General features: G+C 40.5%; 1 protein-coding gene across 3 annotated transcripts in view; it reads right to left on the bottom strand.

Annotated features, from left to right (window-relative positions):
* stab1 (stabilin 1) overlaps positions 1-24,277 on the bottom strand; it is a 108,592-nt gene that overhangs the window by 42,353 nt on the left and 41,962 nt on the right. For all 3 annotated transcript variants that reach the window (XM_078249222.1, XM_078249221.1, XM_078249220.1), the window contains exons 35-57: positions 23,750-23,878; positions 22,054-22,107; positions 21,398-21,511; positions 20,454-20,649; positions 18,622-18,717; positions 18,439-18,484; positions 16,472-16,551; positions 16,230-16,355; positions 15,857-15,930; positions 14,376-14,447; positions 13,477-13,596; positions 13,334-13,381; positions 11,235-11,318; positions 10,808-10,954; positions 10,106-10,240; positions 9,950-10,009; positions 9,444-9,620; positions 7,991-8,080; positions 7,333-7,479; positions 5,736-5,792; positions 5,480-5,648; positions 4,272-4,421; positions 756-860 (exon numbers count right to left, since the gene is read on the bottom strand). In XM_078249222.1, the coding sequence (XP_078105348.1) occupies positions 756-860; positions 4,272-4,421; positions 5,480-5,648; positions 5,736-5,792; positions 7,333-7,479; positions 7,991-8,080; positions 9,444-9,620; positions 9,950-10,009; positions 10,106-10,240; positions 10,808-10,954; positions 11,235-11,318; positions 13,334-13,381; positions 13,477-13,596; positions 14,376-14,447; positions 15,857-15,930; positions 16,230-16,355; positions 16,472-16,551; positions 18,439-18,484; positions 18,622-18,717; positions 20,454-20,649; positions 21,398-21,511; positions 22,054-22,107; positions 23,750-23,878 (2,476 nt within the window). The remainder of the gene's footprint in view (positions 1-755; positions 861-4,271; positions 4,422-5,479; positions 5,649-5,735; positions 5,793-7,332; positions 7,480-7,990; positions 8,081-9,443; positions 9,621-9,949; positions 10,010-10,105; positions 10,241-10,807; positions 10,955-11,234; positions 11,319-13,333; positions 13,382-13,476; positions 13,597-14,375; positions 14,448-15,856; positions 15,931-16,229; positions 16,356-16,471; positions 16,552-18,438; positions 18,485-18,621; positions 18,718-20,453; positions 20,650-21,397; positions 21,512-22,053; positions 22,108-23,749; positions 23,879-24,277) is intronic.

The raw sequence follows: 24,277 nt of genomic DNA, 5'->3' as shown, positions 1-24,277 counted from the left end.
GCTTTCATTTTCTCAAAAGGCACCTATCGCCATTTCTAGCCACTGGAGAACCATAGGCAGACTGGGCAACTCATATTAATGTTAACAAACCTCATAAAGTGAAATTTCATGGAATGGGACATTTAAGGCACCTGGCCCACTGGTCACTTCCTCCTGAGAGAGCCCCACCTTGGTTTTGTATTGAGCAATCTGTTCTTGCCCCATTATCGGCCATGTCTGTTAAGCTGTATGGTGAGGCAAAAACACATCCAATAATATCCCACTTAAATGTCATTTGGACCAAAGTGGCCTGGCTGTTTGAACTGGATCCATATCTGAATACTTCATCAAGTGTTTGGCAAAATCCAAAGTAATGTATATGTATTGTATAGATCTCCCCTTTTTTGGAGGGATTGGTTGGAAAAGGGAATTGTCACACTGGGGGATCTGTATCTCGGTGGCATATTGAAATCCTTTATGGATGTCGTAGCAATTTGGAATCCCTAGGTCTCAATTTTTTTTTTTTGTTGGTGGGGATTTTTGGATCCAGTTCTTCAGCCCCAAAGGCACTAGAATGTTTACATAAGGGCGGATTTGTTCATGTTTCGAGTTGTATGTTTTGTATTTTGTTAAAAGAATTTAAAAAAAACTGTTAATCACAACAACAACAAAAAAGTACATACAATATCCTTTAACATCCTGGACTCCCATCAATTTATTGCATTAATTAAACACGAATGGATTGCATTCAGGTCACATTCAGGAGGGAAACTCACCTAAATCGATCTGGCAGTAATCACCCTCCCAGCCCAGGTTACAGACACACTGTCCAGAACCTTCAATGCCTTCATCACACCTTCCCTGTGCCCCACAACTGCAGACTGTAAGAGAGAAAAAACATGACTCAACCTCCATTGGCGTAACGTAGGTATGAAAGACCTCAGTGAATGCTATTATGAGGGGCCATTGAATGTTCATTAGGCATGACTGCTTGCTCGGTTTGCAGGTGTGCTCAGCTTGTAAATCTTGACAGATTTTGCACTTAAAATAAGACGCGTACCACATATTGCATCATCTCGTCACATGATCAAATAAAGACTTGACATTGGGCAACATCAACATACAAACTACCCAGCAATCATCATTGCATATTTGTATATCTGACAAAATACCTACAAAAATAAGAAAATATTCATTTAATTGAATAGTTTTTGTTGTTTATAGTTTATATAGTAACAGTCTGGTTAATCTTCTCCTCAGACAATGTTAGGTGAGGGACAGTTGGAGCTCTTTGATGCTTTGATCAACATGAACCCTTCTTGATTGAAACATCAGAACGCAACATGAACAACTGTGTTGTGTGGAAGAATTCTGTAAAAGTCAGTTCCTCACTGCAACAACGAAGCGTTTTAAAACCACCACAGCTCTGATTTACACCTCTGACTTGCTTCTTCTCCTGTGTTGATGAACCTTTAGGAGACCATTGAATGAGAACTTTGAAACATAAACAGCGGGTGATCAGCAGCTGTTTGATATTCTTTAACCCAGTCGGCTGGGTGACTCTTAGCGAAGACGGCTGGCAGGGTTGTCCTGAACACCCAGCTTTGTGATGGTGAGTGTGGATCGTTGCTATGGCGACAGACTGCAGGAGAGCTGATAGGGGAGAGATGGCGGTGCGTCTGCTAACCAGATTATTATTATTTTTGGGTGGGTGGAAGTGAGGGTGAGGGAATAAAAATACATTATTTGAGGATAAAGAAAAGTTCTCATGCCCAATGTGGTCCTGTAGCTGTATTCATAATTGTGCATTAAGGGGTGACACCGAAGGTAGGGCGGCTACGTGCGTAGGCTCAGTTCCTACACTGTAGCTAACTCTCGCCTCCTCAAAAATGTTACACAAATGCTGCACATTGAGGCTACAAGATAAAAAGAAATGTGATTGGTAGGGTTGGGCATCGTTTGGATTTTAACAATTCTGATTCCAATACAGATTCTTCCTTTCAATTCCGGTTCTTATCGATTCTCGATTCCGATTCTTTGAGGGGTGGAGTTGAAACGGGTCACATGCCTATTTTCACAAATAAGAGGAAAGTTTGATTTTGATTCAGTGGTGATTTGAAGTTTTACAGGGCTTTTTCAATGTAAAATAAAGCCACACTAGAGCGCTGCTTACTGTGCTCCAAGGCTGCAACACAACAAGCGCCTGGCTGCTTCGGAAACCAAAAGTTGTGCGTGTTAAATTGGGAAGTGTTGATCGGATTTGAAATCAAATCCTCTAAACGATTCCAAACGATTCCAATAAAGAAATGATTCTACTGGAATCATAATTTTTGAAACGATTCCAAGTAAGAATCGGTTCTCGATGCCCAACCCTAGTGATTGGTCAACTCATCTGGCTTTGTGTTTCAGAGATTGTTGGTAGTGAATACAACATAACAAGCTATAACAGGTAATCTACTAGCGTGACACACCAGATGGTTTGTTGACACAGAACCATCTGAGAAGCCGTCATTGGAAACTGTAAAAGGGCAGGCACCTTCAAAAAAATACCTGGCAGGTGACTGAATGAACCACCTGTCTACCATGCCGCCACTGTTGTTTTGAACAGTCGCACCGCCACACACACCTAAACCGCACCCTAGCTGTAGCTGCCAGTAGCTCCTTACCCGATGCTGATTGATGCAGTAAGCTGGTTGTTAGGACACAAAGGCCTGAAGCCTGACTAGATGGATTTTCGTGTGATATATGATCCCTTGATTCTCGCGTGATCTTGTGATATTGTGAGAATCCAGCTGTCATTCAAGGTAAGTTATCTACTTCTTTTTAGCGACACATATCTGACAAAGCAATCTCCACTGCAAAACTACTTGCCGTGATCGCTACTCACTATGACTGCACAGCAGTAGTCTCATATTCAATAATGTAGTTGAAATCTGAGTAACCTGAAAGTAACTCCAGTTGTGTAAATATGTGTTTACTGATGAAACAATCTACTGCCGAGGATATTTGTCATTTCAACCGGTGAAAGTAATGGAAAGTAAAAATGAGAAGCTGCTACGTGAATATTTTAAACATAGGTATTTGCTAATAAAAAAAAGAGCAAGGAGATATACAAGCCAGAGATGGGGACTCAAGTTTGAATCTCGGACTCGAGTCGCACTTAAGTCGCACACACAGTGACTTCGGACTTGGACTCGAGGTGCGGGACTTCATTTTTAGGAAACGCCTGATGAGCTGAATGTTATTCCCCTCACTGGGTGACCTATAACCTACCTATGTAACACGTAATACCTAACGTATCTGCTGCGCGCTGCCACACGTGAGAGAGGACAACAAACATGATGACCGCACCGGCAGCTGCTGTGCCATTCATCAGTAGCTTTGGCTTTAAAAACTTCATACAACAAGGCCCAAACAAAGGGAGCGCTCAATGCTAAATATGTGGTATCAACAGAAAGGATTAGCAAACATGTTTAGCTCAGCATTGGCCATCTAACATTAGCTTGCTTCTTGCTTTAGTCACGACCTACGGGAGGTTAACTCCGACTGTTGATGAATGAGCATTTGTTTGTTTGCCAAACTTTTGTATTTGATTTACGTAACCATTTACGTCCCGCTGGCTGCAATGTTTGAATTCCTTATATATATATAGCTATGCAGTGTTCTAAGCAGCCTGAATGGAACGCAGCAGCTGATACAGCACTCATTATAACCACAAGACTTGAGACTTGACTTGGACTCTAGCTCAGACTTGTGAGCATCTCTGATACAAGCGAAGATAATCTGAGTTTTATTGATCAACCTTTTAAAAGCTAATACATGATGCTAAAAACTCAAATATATTCATATCTTATGATATTCTACTGTGAAAACTGTCCACAAAGAATGACATTACTTTATTCTGGTATTTTCTTCTGAAAGGAGGATCTCACAAAGTCTTGGTTATAGTTTGGGTTCAAAAACAGTGTCTGTATTCCAAATCACATACTTTTTCTTTATTACTTCTAGTATGTACTGCAACTGCCTTTAAATGTATTAGCTGTTGCATACAGTATGCATACAATTGTGACATACCTCTTCTATATAACATTGCGCCTTAAACTTTGACCCTCTTGCTCATATACACTGCAAAATGTGACCGGATGCAGTAGGACATCCTGGTATTTTTGGCATACTGTATTTGATATACTAAATATTTTTCTCACATACTAAATAGTATGGTAGTATGGGTATTTGAACGCAGGGGCCGTTTTAGTTTTGGTTGAGTTTTGTGTTTCCTGGTTTTGGTCTACCTGTGCAGTTGGGGCCGTAGTGGTTGGTGGTACAATGTTTGCAGGCTGTTCCTCTGAATCCTTCGTGGCACCTACATCTTCCTGAACCACGCATCCCATCATCACAGTCACCATGGTTACCACAAGGGGCCTCTAGGCCATTTGGACAAACTAAAACACACAGAAGGGGTGGAGTCAAAAAACAGAGAACAAACAAAAGAAAGCATATGAAACATTTTTTTAAATATTCCAAACATGGTCTTACAAAAACTGTCCAAAAAAAGTAATACAGCAGAAAACCAAAAATATGCTAGTCTATGGATCACAAACGCCTGCAAAAAGAAAAAATACTCCATCAAATTCATTCAAGTATAGAACAATAGATGCACAGAATAAACAAAACAAATAATAAATGTAATTTAATAAAACAAGTTTACTAATATGATGAGGATATGTAAGACGGAATAAACTGAAAGGGCATTCGGTGGGCGCAGATTTCCGCCAGGGCATTGCCTATTTCACAATGTTAACGTAGTGTGAATTTTCCCAGTTGGGAACTCATTTTTACGATTATTCCGACACCACATGAATGCAGCACAAACGGCCTATATCTTAAAATGTTCAGAAAAGTGAAAAATAATTTGTGTATCCGCCCCGTGTTTCAGATCAGCTCCAAAATGTTACGGGTTCTTCCGTGTTTCAGTTTCATGAAAATCTGGCCAGAAGTTTTGCTGTAATCCTGTTAACAAACAAACTGACAAAAAAACGCAACAAACACATAACGTCCTTGGCGGAGATAATTATTAAAGGATAAAAAACACAGCATTAAAGGCATATGTATTGTGTTAAATAGCATTATTACAAACAGATCTAGAAACTCAAACTACACTCAGTGTTTTATTGCTAATAACGATAACACCAAAAATAAGATGGGTGATGTAATTAGTGGTTTTAATACATTTGTGTGTTGACCAAAAGTGGCAAAAGCATTGTTGTGAATCTGTTACATTCCATTCTGTGAAAACTCTGAACAAAGCCTCTCTCATCTGTTTCAATCATCATCCTTTCATTAATTGTCTCTCTCAGGACTCTTAACATTTGTAGCTCCACAAATGTTAAGGCTCTAAGAATGAACCTTAGAGCCTTACCATGATTTTCTCCAGACCTCTGTGGGCAGGAAGAGATGAATGTCTAACCAGAGGAGCATCTTCCCTGTTTGCCTTTCTTACCTTGACAGTCTCGGCCGTAGTGGTTTTTGCAGCACTTTTGGACCCAGGAAGGAAACTGACAAACTCTCTTACAGCCCATCCGGCCCCCAAAATCATCCAGGTCATAGAAAGGTGGGTAGCGACGGTCATACCTGAAGGACCTGAATTGCAAACACGGCTCTGTCTTTCCCTGGAAGAAGGCAAGACTGACATTTATCTCAACATAGGTTACGAATTGTACAAGCTGCTAATGTTCAGAATTTCTAGCAGATCTTACCGTGTCTTGATGTCTGAGGGGGCAGGATGGAGGGAAGAGGCAGCGTCCACAGCGCCCCTGAGACATTTTAAGACAGAAAGCTTTAGTTCAGCTACCAAGAAAAGTAGGAAGGCTGACATCAATGTAATAACCATGGCAGTGTGGTATCGGTATTTGCAGTAGTGGTGGTGAAACAGTGGTATTAGTAACACTAGTTACTGGGGTAGCTGTATGAAGGCCCAGTCACATCCATGTGTCTTCATGAAATGTTTTGTTGTAGAAGCTTGGTGACTAGAGTTGCAAAGATCAATCGATTAATTAATTATTTGTCAACTATTACAATTAATCGCCAACTATTTTGATAATCAATTAATTGGTTGGAGTCAAAAATTCTCTGATTCCAGCTTCTTAAATCAGAGTATTTTCTAGTTTGTTTACTCCTCTATGACAGTTAACTGAACATCTTTGAGTTGTGGACAAAACAAGACATCATATTAGGCTTTGGGAAACACTGATCAACATTTTATCCCATTTTCTGGCATTTTATAGACTAAACAACAAATTGATTAATCGAGAAAATAATCGACAGAATAACCGACAATGAAAATAATGGTTAGTTGCAGCCCTATTGTAGCCGTAGGGACACCTTGCAGGGATAGTTGGTGACCACTAATATGCTAGCGGTAGAGTCACAATTAAATTGGACTCTCTGGCTCTTTGTTCCCCCAAAGGTTAGCAATGTCAAGACAGCATGCGCTTGGTCAACAGCACGAAGATTTAAAGGTCCTATGACATGCTGCTTTTTGAATGCTTTTATATAGGCCTTAGTGGTCCCCTAATACTGTATCTGAAGTCTCTTTTCCGAAATTCAGCCTTGGTGCAGAATTATAGCCACTAGAGCTAGTCCCACAATGAGCTTTCCTTAGGACGTGCCATTTCTGTGTCTGTAGCTTTAAATGATGTAGCCATGATGTCTCTCTCTTTCTCATGGGTGGGCCAAATTCTCTGGGCGGGCAAAGCAGAGAAAAGGGAGGTAACCTTCCTCCTTATGACGACATAAGGAGGAGATTCCAGATTGGCCCATCTGAGCTTTTATTTTCTCAAAGGCAGAGCAGGATACCCAGGGCTTGGTTTACACCTATTGCCATTTTCTAGCCACTGGGGGACCAGGCAGGCTGGGGGAACTCATATTAATGTTAAAAAACCTCATAAAGTGACATTTTCATGCCATGGGACCTTTAAAGAGATTTTCTTCATCGAATTGATTTACAATGAGCAGTAAGTGTGGCAGATATAATACTATCAGTAGTATCACTAGTTTGTTGCCACTCTTGCGGCACATTATGTATCAACTTGCTTTTGTTTTGTACTTTTTGTCAGCTCACACTGTCATCTGACATTTGAATGTGTCTTAGATTTGGTTTTGTGATCACTCCATCCAAAGAATTCCAAAATATGTACTGATATATATCCAAATGTGCTTATAAGGATAATCTTAACAGACTATACAAGTAAAACAGAGGTAAAAATAGTTGTAATAAGTAGTAGTATAAGTATATAGTATTTATGTTGTAAGTTTTAAAGCAGTAATAAAAGTAATAGTATTAGCACTACTCACGTGAGTGGTTCTGTTCTCCAGGCTGTCGCAGAGTGCTCCCAGGCCAGGTGGTTCCAGTAATTGGTCAATGCCATAGGCCATGCCCTCTTTGAAGTCCAGGTAGCGCTCCACTATTCGGGCTGCGTTCTCATTAATCAATACAGCACCCTGAACACACACAAACACACACATACACACACACAATCAATAACATTTTAAAAACAGTCAACATACAGCCACAGACCTAGAACAGAATAAAATAAAATAAAACACATATTGAGTGCTTTCTCACGTTATCAATAACATAGGCTAGGAATGAGAAAAGAAATAATACATGTTCCACCAAACCAAGTTCCTTCCCAAGGCTATTTTGCAGCGGCTCCGTGCGGAGCTCAGCACCGCCCCAGAGCGATTGTGATTGGTTTAAAGAAATCTCACTATAGCACCAAATGTGTATTGATCTGCTGTGGAAATAAAGAAAATAAGGCCCTCCGTAATGACAGACATTGCAGACATAAAACAGCCAGCTGCCAGGTGTAGATGCCAACATGGCTCCTTGTTTGGTTTATATATATATATGTGTGTGTGTGTGTGTGTGTGTGTGTGTGTGTGTGTGTGTGTGTGTGTGTGTGTGTGTGTGTGTGTGTGTGTGTGTGTGTGTGTGTGTGTGTTTTCTCACCACCAGCGTCTTGTCACAGCTGCACTTGATGGTTGATCCATGCATGGTGCGAAAGGACGAGTATTTATCCGGCTGACTGACACCCATCACCTAGACACAAAGAAAATCATAGTGATCTGTTTCTAGAGCTACAACAGACAGACAGTCAGACAGACCCTTCCTCCTCCTTTTGAAGAAGCCTAGAGTTTCGGATTTGGATGGATTTTGGATATTATATTATTATTTTGGATATGTATTCATGTTCATGCCACAACTGTGGTAAGCAGAGAAGCAGTGGGCAGAAGCATTGTTGTGAAGCTGTTACATTCAAATTCTGTGAAAACTCTAAACCAAGCCTCTCTCATCTGTTTCAATTGGTATTGGTATCATAAATTAGTTAGACTGTTTTCCTCCCTGAAGATTTATCTGCGTGAACCTACCTTGAACCAATCCTCCTCTCCTCTGGTGCCCCTTTCTTATCTATCTACTCTCACGTCATTGAAGTGAATGGAGCGATTGTTACAAAATGTATATATTCTTCTGTGTCTCATTAAACCTTTAGAACATTGTGAACTGAACCCTGCTTCGTGTCACTTTGTTCTCCGAGAGCGTAACTGCTTTCAGAGTCAACTCACAGAGGTCAAGCCAGTAAATGACAGAATACGAACCACAAAACAATCATGATCGGATTCTTTCATAACAATGTTGAATCTGTATTTAACATATCTGGTCACTATGCACTTTATTAGTTTATTTGCATTTTGGTTAGGGTTAAGGTTAGGGTCATTATGTCGCTATTTATTCTCTCTGTCTCTGCATTTTTTAGATGTTATTGATGCTGGGCTTTGTACACTGGAAATGTGAACTAGTGACTACTGTTGTTGGTCTTCTAGCCCACTGGTATTTAGGACATCTTACCTACTATATGTCTATGTTTGTTCATGCATTGTTTGCCATAGAAAGTTGAAAGTTGATATATAATGTGCACTAACACTGATCACAGATGTAGAGCTCAACAATTAATCGTTTAATGGATAAGTCAATCATAAGGCAATTAACCAGCAACTATTTTGATGTCTGATTAATCATTTGAAGACGGCTGAAGATTTGCGGCTTTCTTCGTCTTAGAACTTTAAGACAGATATCATAAATAGAAGATTTTTGTGTTTTGAACTGCTTGTTTGGCAGAAAAAAAACATTTGAAGACGTCATCAATGGTTTTGTGTAGCTGTGATCGACATTTTGACTATTTTCTTATATTGTATAGACAAAACAATTAATTGAGAAAACAAATGACATATTAACTAATAATAAAAATAAATGTTAAATCCAACATGATTTTCCTTCTGGGCTGCAATGAACTTTTCATCCTTTAGGGGCCCAATTAGAAGAGTTACGTTTGAGTATCAAAGAAGCAAACTTAGTTATTGATCCAGTCATCCTCCTAATGCCTTTCTCCTCCTCCTCTTCCTACCTTGGAATTGCGTATGATGTGAGCCTTCACCAAGGCAGCCACTTGGTCTCGGTGATCGGGGCTGGAGAGCCAGTGCTGTCTTTCAGCTGGCAGGGAGTTGAGGGCCTTGTCAGTGGGCCAGAACATGGTGAACGGCTGGTGGATGGACATCTGGAGCACAGGAAGTAACCCTGTATCCTGAACAAAGAGTAAAGATTACGGTCAGTAGTACTCACACTCACAGTATAAGTTGTGTGTTCTCAGATAAAAAAAGGTGAAGAGTGTAGTAGAAGGAGAAGTTGGCATCAGGAAATAGTTATAGAAAGATAAGCAGTGATAGAAAGATGTGAAGAAGGGAAAAAAAGTAGGTGTAATAAGAGGATAGAGATAGATGTAGATGTGTAAGTGCTGGAAGGATAAATTAAAGATGAGGTGGATTCCAGAGTGAGAAGGAGGAGGCAGCATGGGAGATATGACTGTAGGAATAGAAATAAAACCAGGAGGTGCAGCGTTTTAGTTGTTTTTACCTCCACGAGTTTGTAGAAGCGGCTGTAGCCATAAAACATCGCTGCTGATGTTAAGTTCATCTAAACAGAGAGAGAGAGAGAAATAGTTCACACCGCCTGGCCGTCAATTCTGATCGATTATCAATTATATATTAATTTAAAGTAAACTCAGCAAACCATTTTAGACAGGAGGATTGGTTTGTCCTGCAGCCTGTAGGGCATCAACAGCGTGTCGATGTGGTGAATGACTCCGTTAGATGTGATGTAATCACTCTTCACGATCCTCGATCTGTTGTTGATCCAGACTGAACCCTGCAGGGAGAAAGACAGGTGTGGAGAGAGGGAGAGGTGAGGCAGATAGGTAGAAACAAAAACGAGGAAGGTGGATTGTGAGACATCTGAAGTCATAGAGACCAAAAAGTCTGAAAGAATGATTGTAAAGATTTACAAAGAATATGTTTACGGTATTTCCTCTCTAACTGGGACGTTTGGGGACTGACTGGTGGGATTACTGTGGACGAAGTACACACGGCAATACACTGGTCCAGCTAATTTAAATAGCTTGCGTTACTGGATTGTGTTAACAGTTAACTTCATTTAATATCATATGTGGCGTTTTCTATTGCGGGGTGCAAATGTTCCACCAAGTGTGTGTGTTACCTGTTGCAGGCCGAAGTGCAGTGTGTGTTACCTGTTGCAGGCCAAAGTGCAGTGTGTGTTACCTGCTGCAGGCTGAAGTGCAGTGTGTGTGTTACCTGCTGCAGGCTGAAGTGCAGTGTGTGTTACCTGCTGCAGGCCAAAGTGCAGTGTGTGTTACCTGCTGCAGGCTGAAGTGCAGTGTGTGTTACCTGCTGCAGGCTGAAGTGCAGTGTGTGTTACCTGCTGCAGGCTGAAGTGCAGTGTGTGTCCCGACATTGAAACAGCAAGCTTGGTGGTTTTGAGGTCACTTAAGGTCAAAGTCTCACAGGAAACAATGTGGTAACGAACCAGGTCAGGAAGACGACCGAACTGGTTCCATTTCTCGAACTACACACACAGACGCACACACACACACACACACACACACGCACACACACGCACACACGCACACAGCGAGACACCAGTCAACGATGTATATCATCATGCACTAGCAACCATATTCCAGACTTATCATTCACAAGCAAATATATATATATATGTTATTAATTAATTCATATTGTGATTTAGCTTTTAAATGTATGACTGTATAGTTTTTTTTAATCTAAAATGAAGATAAGATTGGTAATATTCTTATTGTAGCATTACAAACAGTAAGTGTTATACACACAGAAGAGGAGTCGTTGTTGGTTTCCTCTACAGGTGAAAAGACAGTAAACGGTCCCTCACCAGAAAGACTACGAGAGCCTGACATCTGAGAAAAACACAAAGAAAACAAAGTGAACTCCTGTAATGATGGATCAGGTGCCTGTATTATGAAGCAAGCACTTATATATTATATATATATATTTTCTTCTGGCAATGACAATTGTAACCAAATGAAGACACAAGTCAAAACAAACACTAAGGAGATATGTACTTATTTTTTGGCAAAAAATTATTTTAATTTCAGTTGGACTTCACCATCAGTTTACATTTTGGGATCGCTTTAGTCTGATCAATAAGAAACCCAACACACAGAGCAGCAGGAGCTCTGATTTGCCAGCTGTTGTGCCTTGCAGCCATGTATATTACAAACCATGTACAGTTGTGTTCAAAATAATAGCAGTCCAACATCACTAACCTCATAAATCAAATTTTTTTGGTAGAAGTGATATTTCTACATGGCAAATAATTTACTAGTAAGTGTAGTAGAGTCATAGAAAACCAACAGACCCAACAGTCATGACATGCATGCTGCTCATTCTGTGTAATTGAATCTGTAATTGAAAAGGGCATGTTCAAAATAATAGCAGTGTTGTGTTCAATTAGTGAGGTGATTGATTCTGTGAAGAAACAGGTGTCAATTATGGCCCATATTTGAGGAAGGAAGGAAGCAAATGTTGTGCATGCTGGTTATAGTGCATTTCACACTGAAATACTCAGCAAAATGGGTCGTTCCAGACATTGCTCTGAGGAACAGCGGACTTTGATTAAAAAGTTGATTGGAGAGGGGAAAACATATAAAGAAGTGCAGAAAATTATAGGCTGCTCAGCCAAAATGATTTCAAATGCCTTGAAATGGCATCCAAAGCCTGAACGACGTGGGAAAAAACGGTCAACTACCATTCGAATGGATCTAAGAATAGCCAAAATGGCTAAGGCTCAACCAATGATCACCTCCAGGAAAACCAAAGAAGACTTAAAGTTACCTGTGAGTACTGTTACGATCAGAAGAAGGCTATGTGAAGCAAAGCTATCAGCTAGAAGCCCTCGCAAAGTCCTATTGCTGAAAAAAAGACATGTACTGAATAGGTTGAAATTTGCCAAAGGACACATTGACTGGCCAAAGGAGAAATGGCGCAACATTCTGGGGACTGATGAGAGCAAAATTGTTCTTTTTGGGTCTAGGGGCCGCAGACAGTTTGTCTGACGACCCCCACGCACTGAATTCAAGCTACAGTACACTGTGAAGACAGTAAAGCATGGTGGTGCAAAAATCATGTTATGGGGATGTTTCTCATACTGTGGTGTTGGGTCTATTTATCGCATACCAGGGATCATGGATCAGTTTCAATACATTAAAATACTTGAAGAGGTCATGTTGCATTATGCTGAAGAGGAAATGCCTTTTGAAATGGGTCTTTCAACAAGACAATGACCCAAAACACACCAGTAAGCGAGCAAAGTCTTGGTTCCAGATGAACAATATTGATGTTATGGAGTGGCCAGCCCAATCCCCAGACCTCAGTCCCATAGAAAACGTGTGGGGTGACATCAAAAATGCTGTTTCTGAGGCAAAACCCAGTAATGCAGAGGAATTGTGGAATGTAGTTCAATCATCCTGGGCTGGAATACCAGTTCACAGGTGGCAGAAGTTGGTCGACTCCATGCAACACAGATGTGAAGCAGTTCTCAGAAATAATGATTATGCAACTAAATATTAGTGCAGTGATTCAAAGTAAAGCAAACCCTGGAGACATTTTTCAGTTTATACAGTAAATGTTTGAGATTGTAAATAAAAATGCAAATACTGCTATTTTTTTGAACAGCCTAACATTCCTTTGTCTTCACTTTCTGTAAAGGTATAACACAAACTTGATCATGTTTTGATTTGGAATTGAATGTGCAGTGTTCCCAATGCACTGATATTATGGAATTAAAAGCTATTCTAAGGATTTTGAGCATTATTCACTTTCTTAAACACACTGCTATTATTCTGAACACAACTGTATGTGTTTACTAAGCAGCATCAAATTAATAACTGGAGGCACAGTTTTATTTACTTACAGATACCATTCGACGGAAGACGATGTTCTCTGATTGTCGGAACAGCTCCTGTAAGACAGACAGACAACACAACTTCCTGTGAAGGGGGGGGGGGGCAGTGGGATGTTAGAGGTCAGAGGGAAGTCAGAGGTCATGTGACTCACATTGTAGGCGTTTCCCCGGCAATCGAAGCCATCGCCCACGTGGCCTCTGAGGCAGGAGCAGTTCCTCTGACCCTGACCCACATACTCACAGCGAGCATGCTTACTGCAGCCGCCATTGTTCTGCACACATACACAAAAAAAATATTTTTAATTGATGATACAGGACAGGCATTAACTGCCCTGCAACCATATTCATTTTTAATAAAATCATAGATGAGATTTTTTAATTAGTTGAGTCATCAATTAGTGTGTCTGCAACAACAGTCCCGAGATGTTTTTGTCTTCCGTGTTTGGCTCCTTGTACCCAGGGGCTGATTCAGCTAATTGGACAACTGTACAGCTAACCAAGCTAACCAAGCTAACTAGCTAACGGCAGCTAACTACAGTTAGCGGTTATATTAGCAAGTAGCCTAAAGCTAATGTCATCTGTTCAAAACTCCGTAAATCACCTCGGTACTGTATTGATTCTTGTCAAATTGGTCTTATAACTTTTAGGACATCTTAATGAAAAGTCCAACTAGTTTCCCTTCACTTGAGGTCAAGAGAATTCTTCATGACACCGTTATAAAAGCATTTGACACTGCAATCAAACTTTATGACATCCTTATGAAGTCCAAATAGTTTCACTTTACTTTAGGTCAAAGAAAACTATCCATGATACAATTATAAAGGTCACATGACAGCCAATGTATAATCCAAGCACTTGTAATGTAATGTAAACACGTAAAGCTAAATAGTTTCTTTAAGTTTGATAATAAGGCCTGCTATGACATACTTATGACAGGTTATGTTGTCTAATGATTAATGGCAAGTTGTAATAACAAAGACATGAACAGGCTATTTTCTCTTGCTTAATGTCAAGTTGTCATAATAAAGCAAATGACGACACATTGACATACATTTCTGCAGGGGTTGACAGGGTAACAGAACCTCCCTGATCCTTGAAAGCCCATAGGACACCTGCAGGCTGTCTGGAGACAACAACAGAGCAAACAGAGAGAACGTTCAATCACTTCATCCATCTCTTTCTTGCCACCCGCTGTGCTCTGCCAATCAACAAATCAAATAATAATTTCTCAACAAATCACTTTTTTTTATACTGTAAACACAGTACTGTCGTTTCTAGGGCTGTCATCAAATATTCAAAATGCATATTTTAATTGTAAAAGAAAAAAACAGACCAACGAAGACATTCAAATCTAAAAATTGATATTTGAATATTGTTTGAAAAAAAAAAAAAAAAGGCAGCACTACTGCGGCTGTCTGCCTCTCGCATTCTCGCGTGGGTCTGGGCCGATGCTCCCTAAACATTCAGCGGTGTAATCCGTGTCATGTGCTGCTTCCTGTACGCTTCAGAGAGAGAGAGGGAAAGACGACTACGGTGTTTAAATTTTATATTATATAGGACATTCTTTTATCAATTTATTCTCTAATGTGAAGGTTTGTAGATCTTTTAAAATACATGTTAAAATAAATGTACCTATACAAGTAGTTATGTCTCCTGTTGGGTTACCCTCTTATGGACATAATGCGCAAAGATAGATTTTCAAATATAAACAAGCCTATGTGTTTGTATGTGTTTTTTTTTGCCAATTTTGACAGCACTGGTTGTTTCTGGTAGGAGGTTAATGAAACAGCTGTGCTGTATGATCAGCTATATCGACTTAAAATGTGTGATCCCTCAGAAAGTTAGAGTCGTTCTCTTAACTTCCCTACCTCACAGTGGACTGTGACTTGGCAGCTAAACACACAGCAGGTTACCCATTCAGTGTCCATCTGCTCTCTACGGTCACCTATACTGTGTTTTAATGCAGCTAAATTGATGTTATACTTCTCATTTACATGTTTGTCTCATGTCGTTTAATTGTGGTCCATAAAACACTACATTATATCCAGCAGTTATTCCCAAGCTGCTGTGCTGCAGTAATAAAATCCTAATTTTCCTAAATGATTGCAACATATTTTGCAATCACAATGTTGCCTGACAAAATAATAAATATAAATATTGGTCAATGACAGCTGTGCTGTGTGTTCGGCTGTACAGACATCAAAATGAACGACCACAGAGAAAGTTAGAGGCAAAAGAAAATCCTCCTTAACTTTACTGCCACACAGACCCCAGCCCTCAGAGGGCAGCTTACATTAGTGTAGAGGTACTGATTTGGTAAATTGAACTTCATAACCAACATGAATGGTGGCCAAAAGTATAAAACAAATACTTTACTTTAAAGAACCACCCAAATGCTATTTGGTCCTCACTAAAATGAGACCCCCCTGAAACCTCACCTGATCTGAAATGAAACTGAGTCTCAGGTACAGTGATGGCTCAGTGTTGGGTCAGGTCTAACATTATGTGCCATTGAATACAGTGTTGTCTTACAATGTTGGGGCCTGTTCTGATGCACTCTGCTGACTTATGGCAGCCTCCATTGTTGACCAGACAGCCGTCAATCTCTGTGAACATATGACATGTAAATCAGACAGCTGGCAGTGCATAATAACTGGACTGGACCAACACAATAGCTGTTCCTATGGATCAGGGGGGATGCAAAAAAATGTTGCGATGTAACTCAACATTTATTGCAAACGCAGAAGTAGTTCTGAAAAACACATTCCCACCCTGAACCTTTGGGGGCTCCATATTTAGAAATATTCTAAGGCTATGAATTTACAAAATTTCTGATATTTCAAGACTTTGCTAGGTCATGAGGTTCAGGTTAGGAAATGTGGGGTTAGGGGTCAGAACTACATACCCAGGCAGATGACCCCGTCTCCAGTGTACCCCTCACTACATGTACAGGTCCTCTCTCCAGCTGAGACCTTCGTGCAGACGGCAAGTTCTGAACATCCACCGTTAGACATGCGGCACAAATCCAGCTCTGAGACACAGAGAAAACATTTTTGATCAGATTTGACACTTGTACAGAATGTGTGTGTGTGTGTGTGTGTGTGTGTGTGTGTGTGTGTGTGTGTGTGTGTGTGTGTGTGTCTTTACCTTTGCAGTAAGTTCCATTGCCTTCATAACCAGCAACACACACACAGGCCGGAGCTGAACCCTTGGGTCCTGTAATACAGCTGCAGCAGAGGACAAACTCTTGTCTTACATTTCTTTGACCATTTTTAAAGCACATATCACAAATCTAGTGACTTCTTGGGCAGACATTAGCTACTATCCCTTGGAGAAAGTCGACTAAGGTTATTCCATAACACAGCATACAATGAATGAGCTGTTAATGTGCATACCAATGAATGAGCTGTTAATGTGCATACCTCTGCTCCTAACGATTTGACCTGGGAGTTCCTTCTTCTTTTTTGATTGTTAATTTGGTTAAGTTGTAGTTTTACCTGGCTCTATTTTTTTCATTTGATTTACCATCCGTATCCGATATGACAGCCTTCGTATACTTTTCTTTTTTTTCAAACTTTTAATCTCATGTTAATGCAATTATTGTGCAGCTATGTCATACATATTCAATTTTAACCTGACTTTTTAAGCAGGCATTAGCTATTCTCACGTTTCTAATATCTGTCCCAAAATCCTGAAGTAGAATTATCATCTTTCAGACAGTGTCAACAAAAAATAAACACTTATAAGCTTCGTAAAAGTAGAATTTATGGCTGAGCTGTTGTAATTGCATTAGATCGTAAAGGAGTACCTATAAAAGTGGCCAGTGAGTGTAATTGGCAGACACTGTCCTCAAGTCATTCTTTTTGTTAAACATTCGTCAATTTGCTTTTCCTGTCTGTACAACGCATGATGGTAGTTAGTAACTATCATTACTTATTTTTACGTTGCAGTTTTTGTGGGATAAATAATTCAGGTCCAGTAATAAAGGGTTTAATGATTCTCACGAGACATTTGGACAACACTACAAAATAGTGAACATGCTATAATAAAGTTAGGAGGAAAGGAAATTTGTGTTTGGTAGATTATTTCTCTGTGGTAACAATGCTTTTTGGCAATAAATCTTATACTGTTGGAAAGCCTGTTTAGTTCCCTTTCAAATGGTGCCCCATTTGTAAGGAACATGCATTTGTGGGATGAGCAACAGCGCTGAGTATGTGGGTTGCGCCCATGAAAAATTTGCCAAATCTTCTCTGCCAATGCCAAACAGCTTATTCTGCCATTGATTCGTTTGGTGTTTGGTGGATTGGATGATTGTAGTTTGAAGAAACAAGACATATTGGCAATTTAACAATTTATTAATTTCACAAACAGGAGCCTCAGTAATGTGTGGAAGAACCATACACAGCCACAACAGCCTGGCACCTCCTCCTCATGCTGGTCACCAGCCTGGTCACACACTGTTGTGGGATGGCATCCCATTCTTCAACCAGCATTTGTCGCAAGTCAGCCAACGTGGTTGTGTTGGTCACTCTGGCACGAACAGCACGCCCAAGCTGATCCCACAAGTGTTCAATGGGGTTGAGGTCAGGACTGCTGGTTGAAGAATGGGATGCCATCCCACAGCAGTGTGTGACCAGGCTGGTGACCAGCATGAGGAGGAGGTGCCAGGCTGTTGTGGCTGTGTATGGTTCTTCCACACTCTACTGAGGCTCCTGTTTGTGAAATGAATAAATTGTTAAATTGCCAATATGTCTTGTTTCTTCAAACTTTAATCATCCAATCCACCAAACACCAAACGAGTCAATGGCAAAATAAGCTGTTTGGCAATGGCAGAGAAGATTTGGCAAATTTTTCATGGGCGTAACCCACATACTCAGCGCTGCTGCTCATCCCACAAATGCATGTTCCTTACAAATGGGGCACTATTTGAAAGGGAACTAAACAGGCTTTCCAGCGGTATAAGATGAATTGCCAAAAGCATTGTTACCACAGAGAAATAATCTACTAAACACACACACACACACACACACACACACACACACACACACACAAACACACACACACACACACACACACACACACAAACCAGCTGTTAACACAACAACAGGACTTACTTGGCGTTTTCGTCACACACACCTCCACAAGCATCGTCCTTGATCTCTATAACACACAAAGATTTCAGGCAATAACAGGTTAGAGAAAAGTGTGGTTCCAATTTCACTGTGTGTGTGTGTGTGTGTGTGTGTGTGTGTGTGTGTGTGTGTGTGTGTGTGTGTGTGTGTGTGTGTGTGTCTTACCTATAGAGCAGGAAGCTCCTTTCCATCCTTTATAACATATACACCTGCCACTTCCTGCCAGACCGTCCTCACATTTCCCGTGGTCACACACACACTCTGCAACACACACATACACAGGTTAAATGACTCATATCCTCTTAGGCGTCTTAACATCATCGTGATTGTTTGTAAGCCTCACGAGATTCATCAGTTTGTTGGTCTTGATGCGTTAAGGCCCTAAAACACCATGCTGTGCTAACTGTCGTGAGGCAACAGTCGCTGCTAGTTTTCTTATGTCCGTTTGGTGTGTCTGGGCCTTTAGCATAAGGTGACCAGATTTCTGAGACAAAATCCGGGGACATTTTCAGCTCAGAAGCGTAAATACCTCCTAAACAGGTCATGTTTTTATTTTTGTAAAACTTAAAACGGGGACACTGACCCAGGGGCGTCACTAGACCTAGTCTGTAGTGTTTACTGCACTACATTTATCGGACAGCTTTTGCTTTATTGCTTCACGCTGGGCTCGTTTCTGCAACAGCTCATTAGGATCGTTGAGGAAATATTTTCCTTTGACATTGGTCCAGTATTAAACGAGATCGCTGCAGTCGGCAACGGCAAAACAAGCTACAATGTAAGTTAATAGGACATCAATTGTCCAGCTTGTATTTACGTTCATAAACATGCTCGTTTTGCCGCTGACAGGCTCAGATTAATATTCTAAGTGTCTGACAACATTATGGAAAGGATTTCTTAGGAGGTCGATCTTTCTGTTAAAGAGTAAGATCCTTTTTTTAAACATAAAAAGTCTGCGAAATTGCGTTTGCTAAACCCACCAGACTCCAAGTAAATAAACAGTAATTTTAGCATTGTAAAATATGGACATTCTAGAAAATCTCTGAGCTCTGAGCAGCGCTTGCTCTGGCTTGAGCTTGCGGGTGTAGGGTGCGCGAGTCAGCGCGACTATACATTTGATCAATGTTTTCTTTCTTTCATTCCAATTTCGGGTCTGTCAGTCACAGTGAAAACCGGGGACATTTCCGGGGACAGCTCCATGCAGGGACAGGTCACCGAAACCGGGGACGTCTGGTCACCCTACTTTAGCATCAAGCCGCCAATTACGAGTGGTGCGTGACGCTAGGGGTATCGGAGAAACATGTTCCCAATGTTTTCTGTCCATAATTTAAGATAAATGAGTGACCACTAGTGTATTCGACAGTTAAACTGGGATACATTGTTGGTTAACAAAGATTAAAAACAGTTATTTTGTACGCATTGAACAACTAACGAAGCCTGTAGGCTACCATCAAAACGTGGGATATCTAATCGAAAATGTGTTAACAACGTTAATTAGGGATTATCTTGGGGGGGGGGGGATTTCACAGGTGGGACTGGCAAGTTAGCCCATAGCTAGCATGATGCCTTCTATTTCTAGATCTAGATAAGTTTACCGGTACTTATCTGAACTAAAGACATGATCACTGTCACTAGATATAAAGAAAACATTGACTTTCACTCAGTGCTATTCACTGTAAAAACACGTTATTGGTGGTTCTTTCCACCTCTTCCTCATCCCAGTCAGTCGCCATAGTTCTAGTACTAGTCTACTCTAGTACTGAGGCTAGTCTCCCCAACATGACGTCATCACCGAATTGCATTTAAAAAACCCGCTAATACCAAAAACGACAAAAACTGTCCTTTAACACTATTTGGAGACATTTAAAAAAATGATATACATATCTTGAGTGCTATATGTACCTATTAATCAACAGTGGTGGTTAACCTGCAACATGGGCTTTAAGTAAAGCCCCCTTGTGTGTGCGTGTGTGTGTGTGCGTGTGCGTGTTGTTCCTCACTGGAGGAGCAGTTGTCTCCGTATCGTCCTGGCTCACAGTCCTCACACGCGGTGCCGTGAAATCCCTCAAAGCAACGGCACTCCCCGTTTCCATAGTTACCGTCCTGACACTCTCCGTGATTGTAGCACCAGCTGCCAACGTCTCCAGGGCATTTGAAGCACTCATGGCCATAGTAACCAGGGCAACAGGAATGTTCCTGCAGGACAGACAATCATCATTATTATTATTATTATTATTATTATTATTATTAATATCATTATTATCATTATTATTATTATTATTATTATTATTATTATTATTATTATTATTAAGCCCTATTCAGATATGGAATCTGTAACATTAATCACAACATCTGTTTGTTAAAGTGATGTTTTTTTGGCATCCTTTGGAATGGTCCTACTCAGAACCAAACTAATAGTAAGGATATCAATTTAATAATTATATATATATATATATATAAAATTCTATATAAAGATTATATTTATATCCAAAAAACGTTGAACTCCATCGTAATATTCAGTTTGGTATGAAGAATCGGCTGCAGTTTGAGTAGTAACAGTAGTACTAGTGTGGTGGCAGCTAGTATTAGCTGGTAACCCTAACACCAGCTAATGTTTCAGGTATTATAGTATATAGTATAGTAGTAGTATTTGCAGTCATTAGAGCAATAATATTCCTACTTCTGATACTAGTGTAAATACTAGTAGCAAGACTGTAGTCAAGAATATTTAAGGCCAGATGGACTTGAGACGAAAGTCAAGACAAGATTCTAAAACAGGGTTGGGAATGAGTGAAAACTGAGACTAAAGTTTTTTAAAAATTTGAATTAAAACTACTCCAAATTCAAAGCCAGTTCTCAATACCCAACCCAAACTGCAGCACTAAGTAGTACTGGTAGTAGTTATATCAGTAGAAATACTGTGCTAGTAGTAGTGTCAGCAGACCGTGGTTAACCGAAGACATTTGATGACACAGCCTGGCATTCTCTTCCTCCTGGATCCGATTCGCTTACTATATTTACAGTTGGATCGCATGTTGGCTGGAAACTGTTCCATGATCTGCAGTAGAAGATATTAGAAACACAGTAGACACCTAAACTGTGAGTTGTTAGAGAACACAGACACCTTCAGAAATCACAGGCAGACTAATGGCTGAAAACTGTACACCCTAATAGAACTCTGACTTTTGTAGAGCCTGCTCAAAAAGTAAACACATGACTCATAGAGACAGATTTTTACCAGTGTGTGGTGCAAATAATAACAAATGTGTGAATGTTAGAATTTGGGCTAACATCAAGGTCACTTTTGGAGGCTGTAGATTGTGTTTCATTTTTTTTTTTTAAGATCATTTTCTTGGGGGTTTTCCCTTTATTAAGTGGTGACAGTGGATAGACATGAAAGGGGGAGAGAGATGGGGATGACATGCAGCAAAGGGCAGCAGGTCGGATTCGAACCCGCGCCGCTGCAGCCAACATGGGCGCATGTAACGCTCTTACTGAGTGAGCTAGAGGCCGCCCCCGTAGATTGTGTTTCTGCATAAATCTGCACAGGTGTTCATGTTATTGTGTCCACCCCCCTGTGGACTGTAACAGTTTTCTTACTGGTTTGTAGCTGAATAGGCATCGAGGTGGTCCTTTACAGTCTGAACACCTTCCCTGGAGACAAGAGACAGACAGAGAGAGAGGGACAGAGGGGTTGGAATAACTGGCATCTGTCCATCGGTCCATCTTCACAATGAACTCCTCAGAACCACATCTGTATCTGCTGCAAAATGTTTCTCCACTGTCAAGTTAATGATTTTGTCTACAAGAGCCAATTAAATACTTGGAGCAAATGCGCTACAATAAGGGAATAATTCTTAAGATATAAACAACATTTTTAATTGAACACTACCCAGTAGCCAGTAGATGCATTTAAAATCAGCCTCAACAATTGTTTATATAGTTTAATGTGGTTAATTAGTAATGTTACAGTATCTGGTGTCCACAGCTGCTTTAGTGTTCATTCACACTAGATCAGGCGCTCCGGCGATTTACAGCAGAGTTTTGCGGCGGTGGGAGTGTCACTTAAATGGCCCATTTGTATGACGTCCTATTGTGTTATTCAATCCCCCCATGTACCACAAGTAGACTTTTATATTTCACAATTATTGTTTTCCGTCAGATCGACATTTCTCACCGCACTCAAAGGCAGCTTCATTTCACAGAGAAAGAAAAGAGACGGAGGAACTGTGCTTTGTGCTGGAGCTTGTTGCAGGAAACATTCAGGTGTTACACAAAGTCCTTGGCAGTTAAGTACTTGTGTTTGGTTTTCTAACGTTAGTGTTTTAAACGTTCTAGTGGCAGCAATACAGCCAGTGATATTTCCTGTTTACTGCACGGGCTTCTCACTCCGTCTCCAAACGTTGAATCCATCTTAACTTTTTGCCGTCCTGTGGCCCCCACTGCCGCAGCCTAAACACACTACCCCCATTTAAAAGGGAAAACTTGCGCTTTTGCCGGACCGCCTGACAGCCTGACTGGATGAAAAGCTTCTCCTTCAGTTCATTACATCCCTGCAGCCAGAACACATATGTCAATAAATCTGCAGCCTCAGATTTTTGATGAGCACAGTGCCATTACGCACGGCCGCTAACTGTGTTTACCTTGATTATATCACGTTAAAATGACACCAGGTTGCTACCAAAAAACCACCCACATCAGACTAGAGTGTTATAACTCGGTATTCTGCCTGTTTATGTAGGGAGACTTCAGGTTACCGGGTTTACATTCAATGTTTAATTCTTGAAATGCATTATGGTGCAAACACACTTCTGCCACATGAGATACAATAAAATTAAAACTGAAATAGCATCTGATTGATGCGGTCATATAAAAACGGCTTCACCGATATTTGTTCTATCGTCATTGTACAAAATAACTGCTAGAAAATCCACCTACTGTCTCTGGCAAAAAAAAAAAAAATTTATGATGTGAAGCTCTGCTGCATCCACAACAACTTGATTTCCTGGAGATAGCCGTTTCTTTATTTGTTTGCGTCTTGTCGGTATATTTCACTGTCATTCGCTCAGTTGTTTTGCACTGCTGCACATACAAGAACCAAAACAGAAGGTTCATTCTTCAATTTAACCACCCATCCATCCATTTATTCAGCCGTCTATCAGTCTGTCCGTCCATCCACTTTCATTCTATCCATCCATCCTGTCACTGATCCATTATTTCATCCATCTAGCTTTCTTTCCTTTCATTAATTTGCCGATACACCATTCCATCCATCCATCACTCCCTCCATCCTTACATTGACCTGCAGGGTGACCTGTTTGCTGCATCTGTTGCGGTGGACTTTGAGGACCTGAGGGAGGACTATGATGACACCATTCTGTGTCTCAATGAAACTGCCGTCAAGAGGAACGCCGTTCACAACTGTCTGGAGGACGAGAAACAAATTAGACATTATTAGAAGACCATACTGTTGCATGTTTGGCACATAAACTATGAATTTTCTGAAACGTCACAAAATTGCTTGTCCTCTTTCAAATCATCCCATTGGTTTTTAGATTAATTTCCTTTTCCCCAATCAGTCCCAGTTCATATCTATGAAAATGAACTTGCAGAGACTTGAAACTTGCTGCATGGAAATAGTCCATCACAGTCTAGGCAGCTTAACTTTTCTGTCCATGTTTTAGCATCATCCCCTGATAATGCAGCTGTTAGCAGGAACTCTCCTGTGGAGCGTTCATCAAAGAACTGACCGTCAGCTGCTTAAAGGATTTTATTGACAATCACTGCTGTCAATCAACTCAAACTCAGAAGACAAACAATAAAA

The sequence above is a fragment of the Sander vitreus genome, chromosome 4, assembly GCF_031162955.1.
Source record: "Sander vitreus isolate 19-12246 chromosome 4, sanVit1, whole genome shotgun sequence".
Lineage (NCBI taxonomy): Eukaryota > Metazoa > Chordata > Actinopteri > Perciformes > Percidae > Sander > Sander vitreus.
This window is presented reverse-complemented; position numbering and strand designations above follow the sequence as displayed.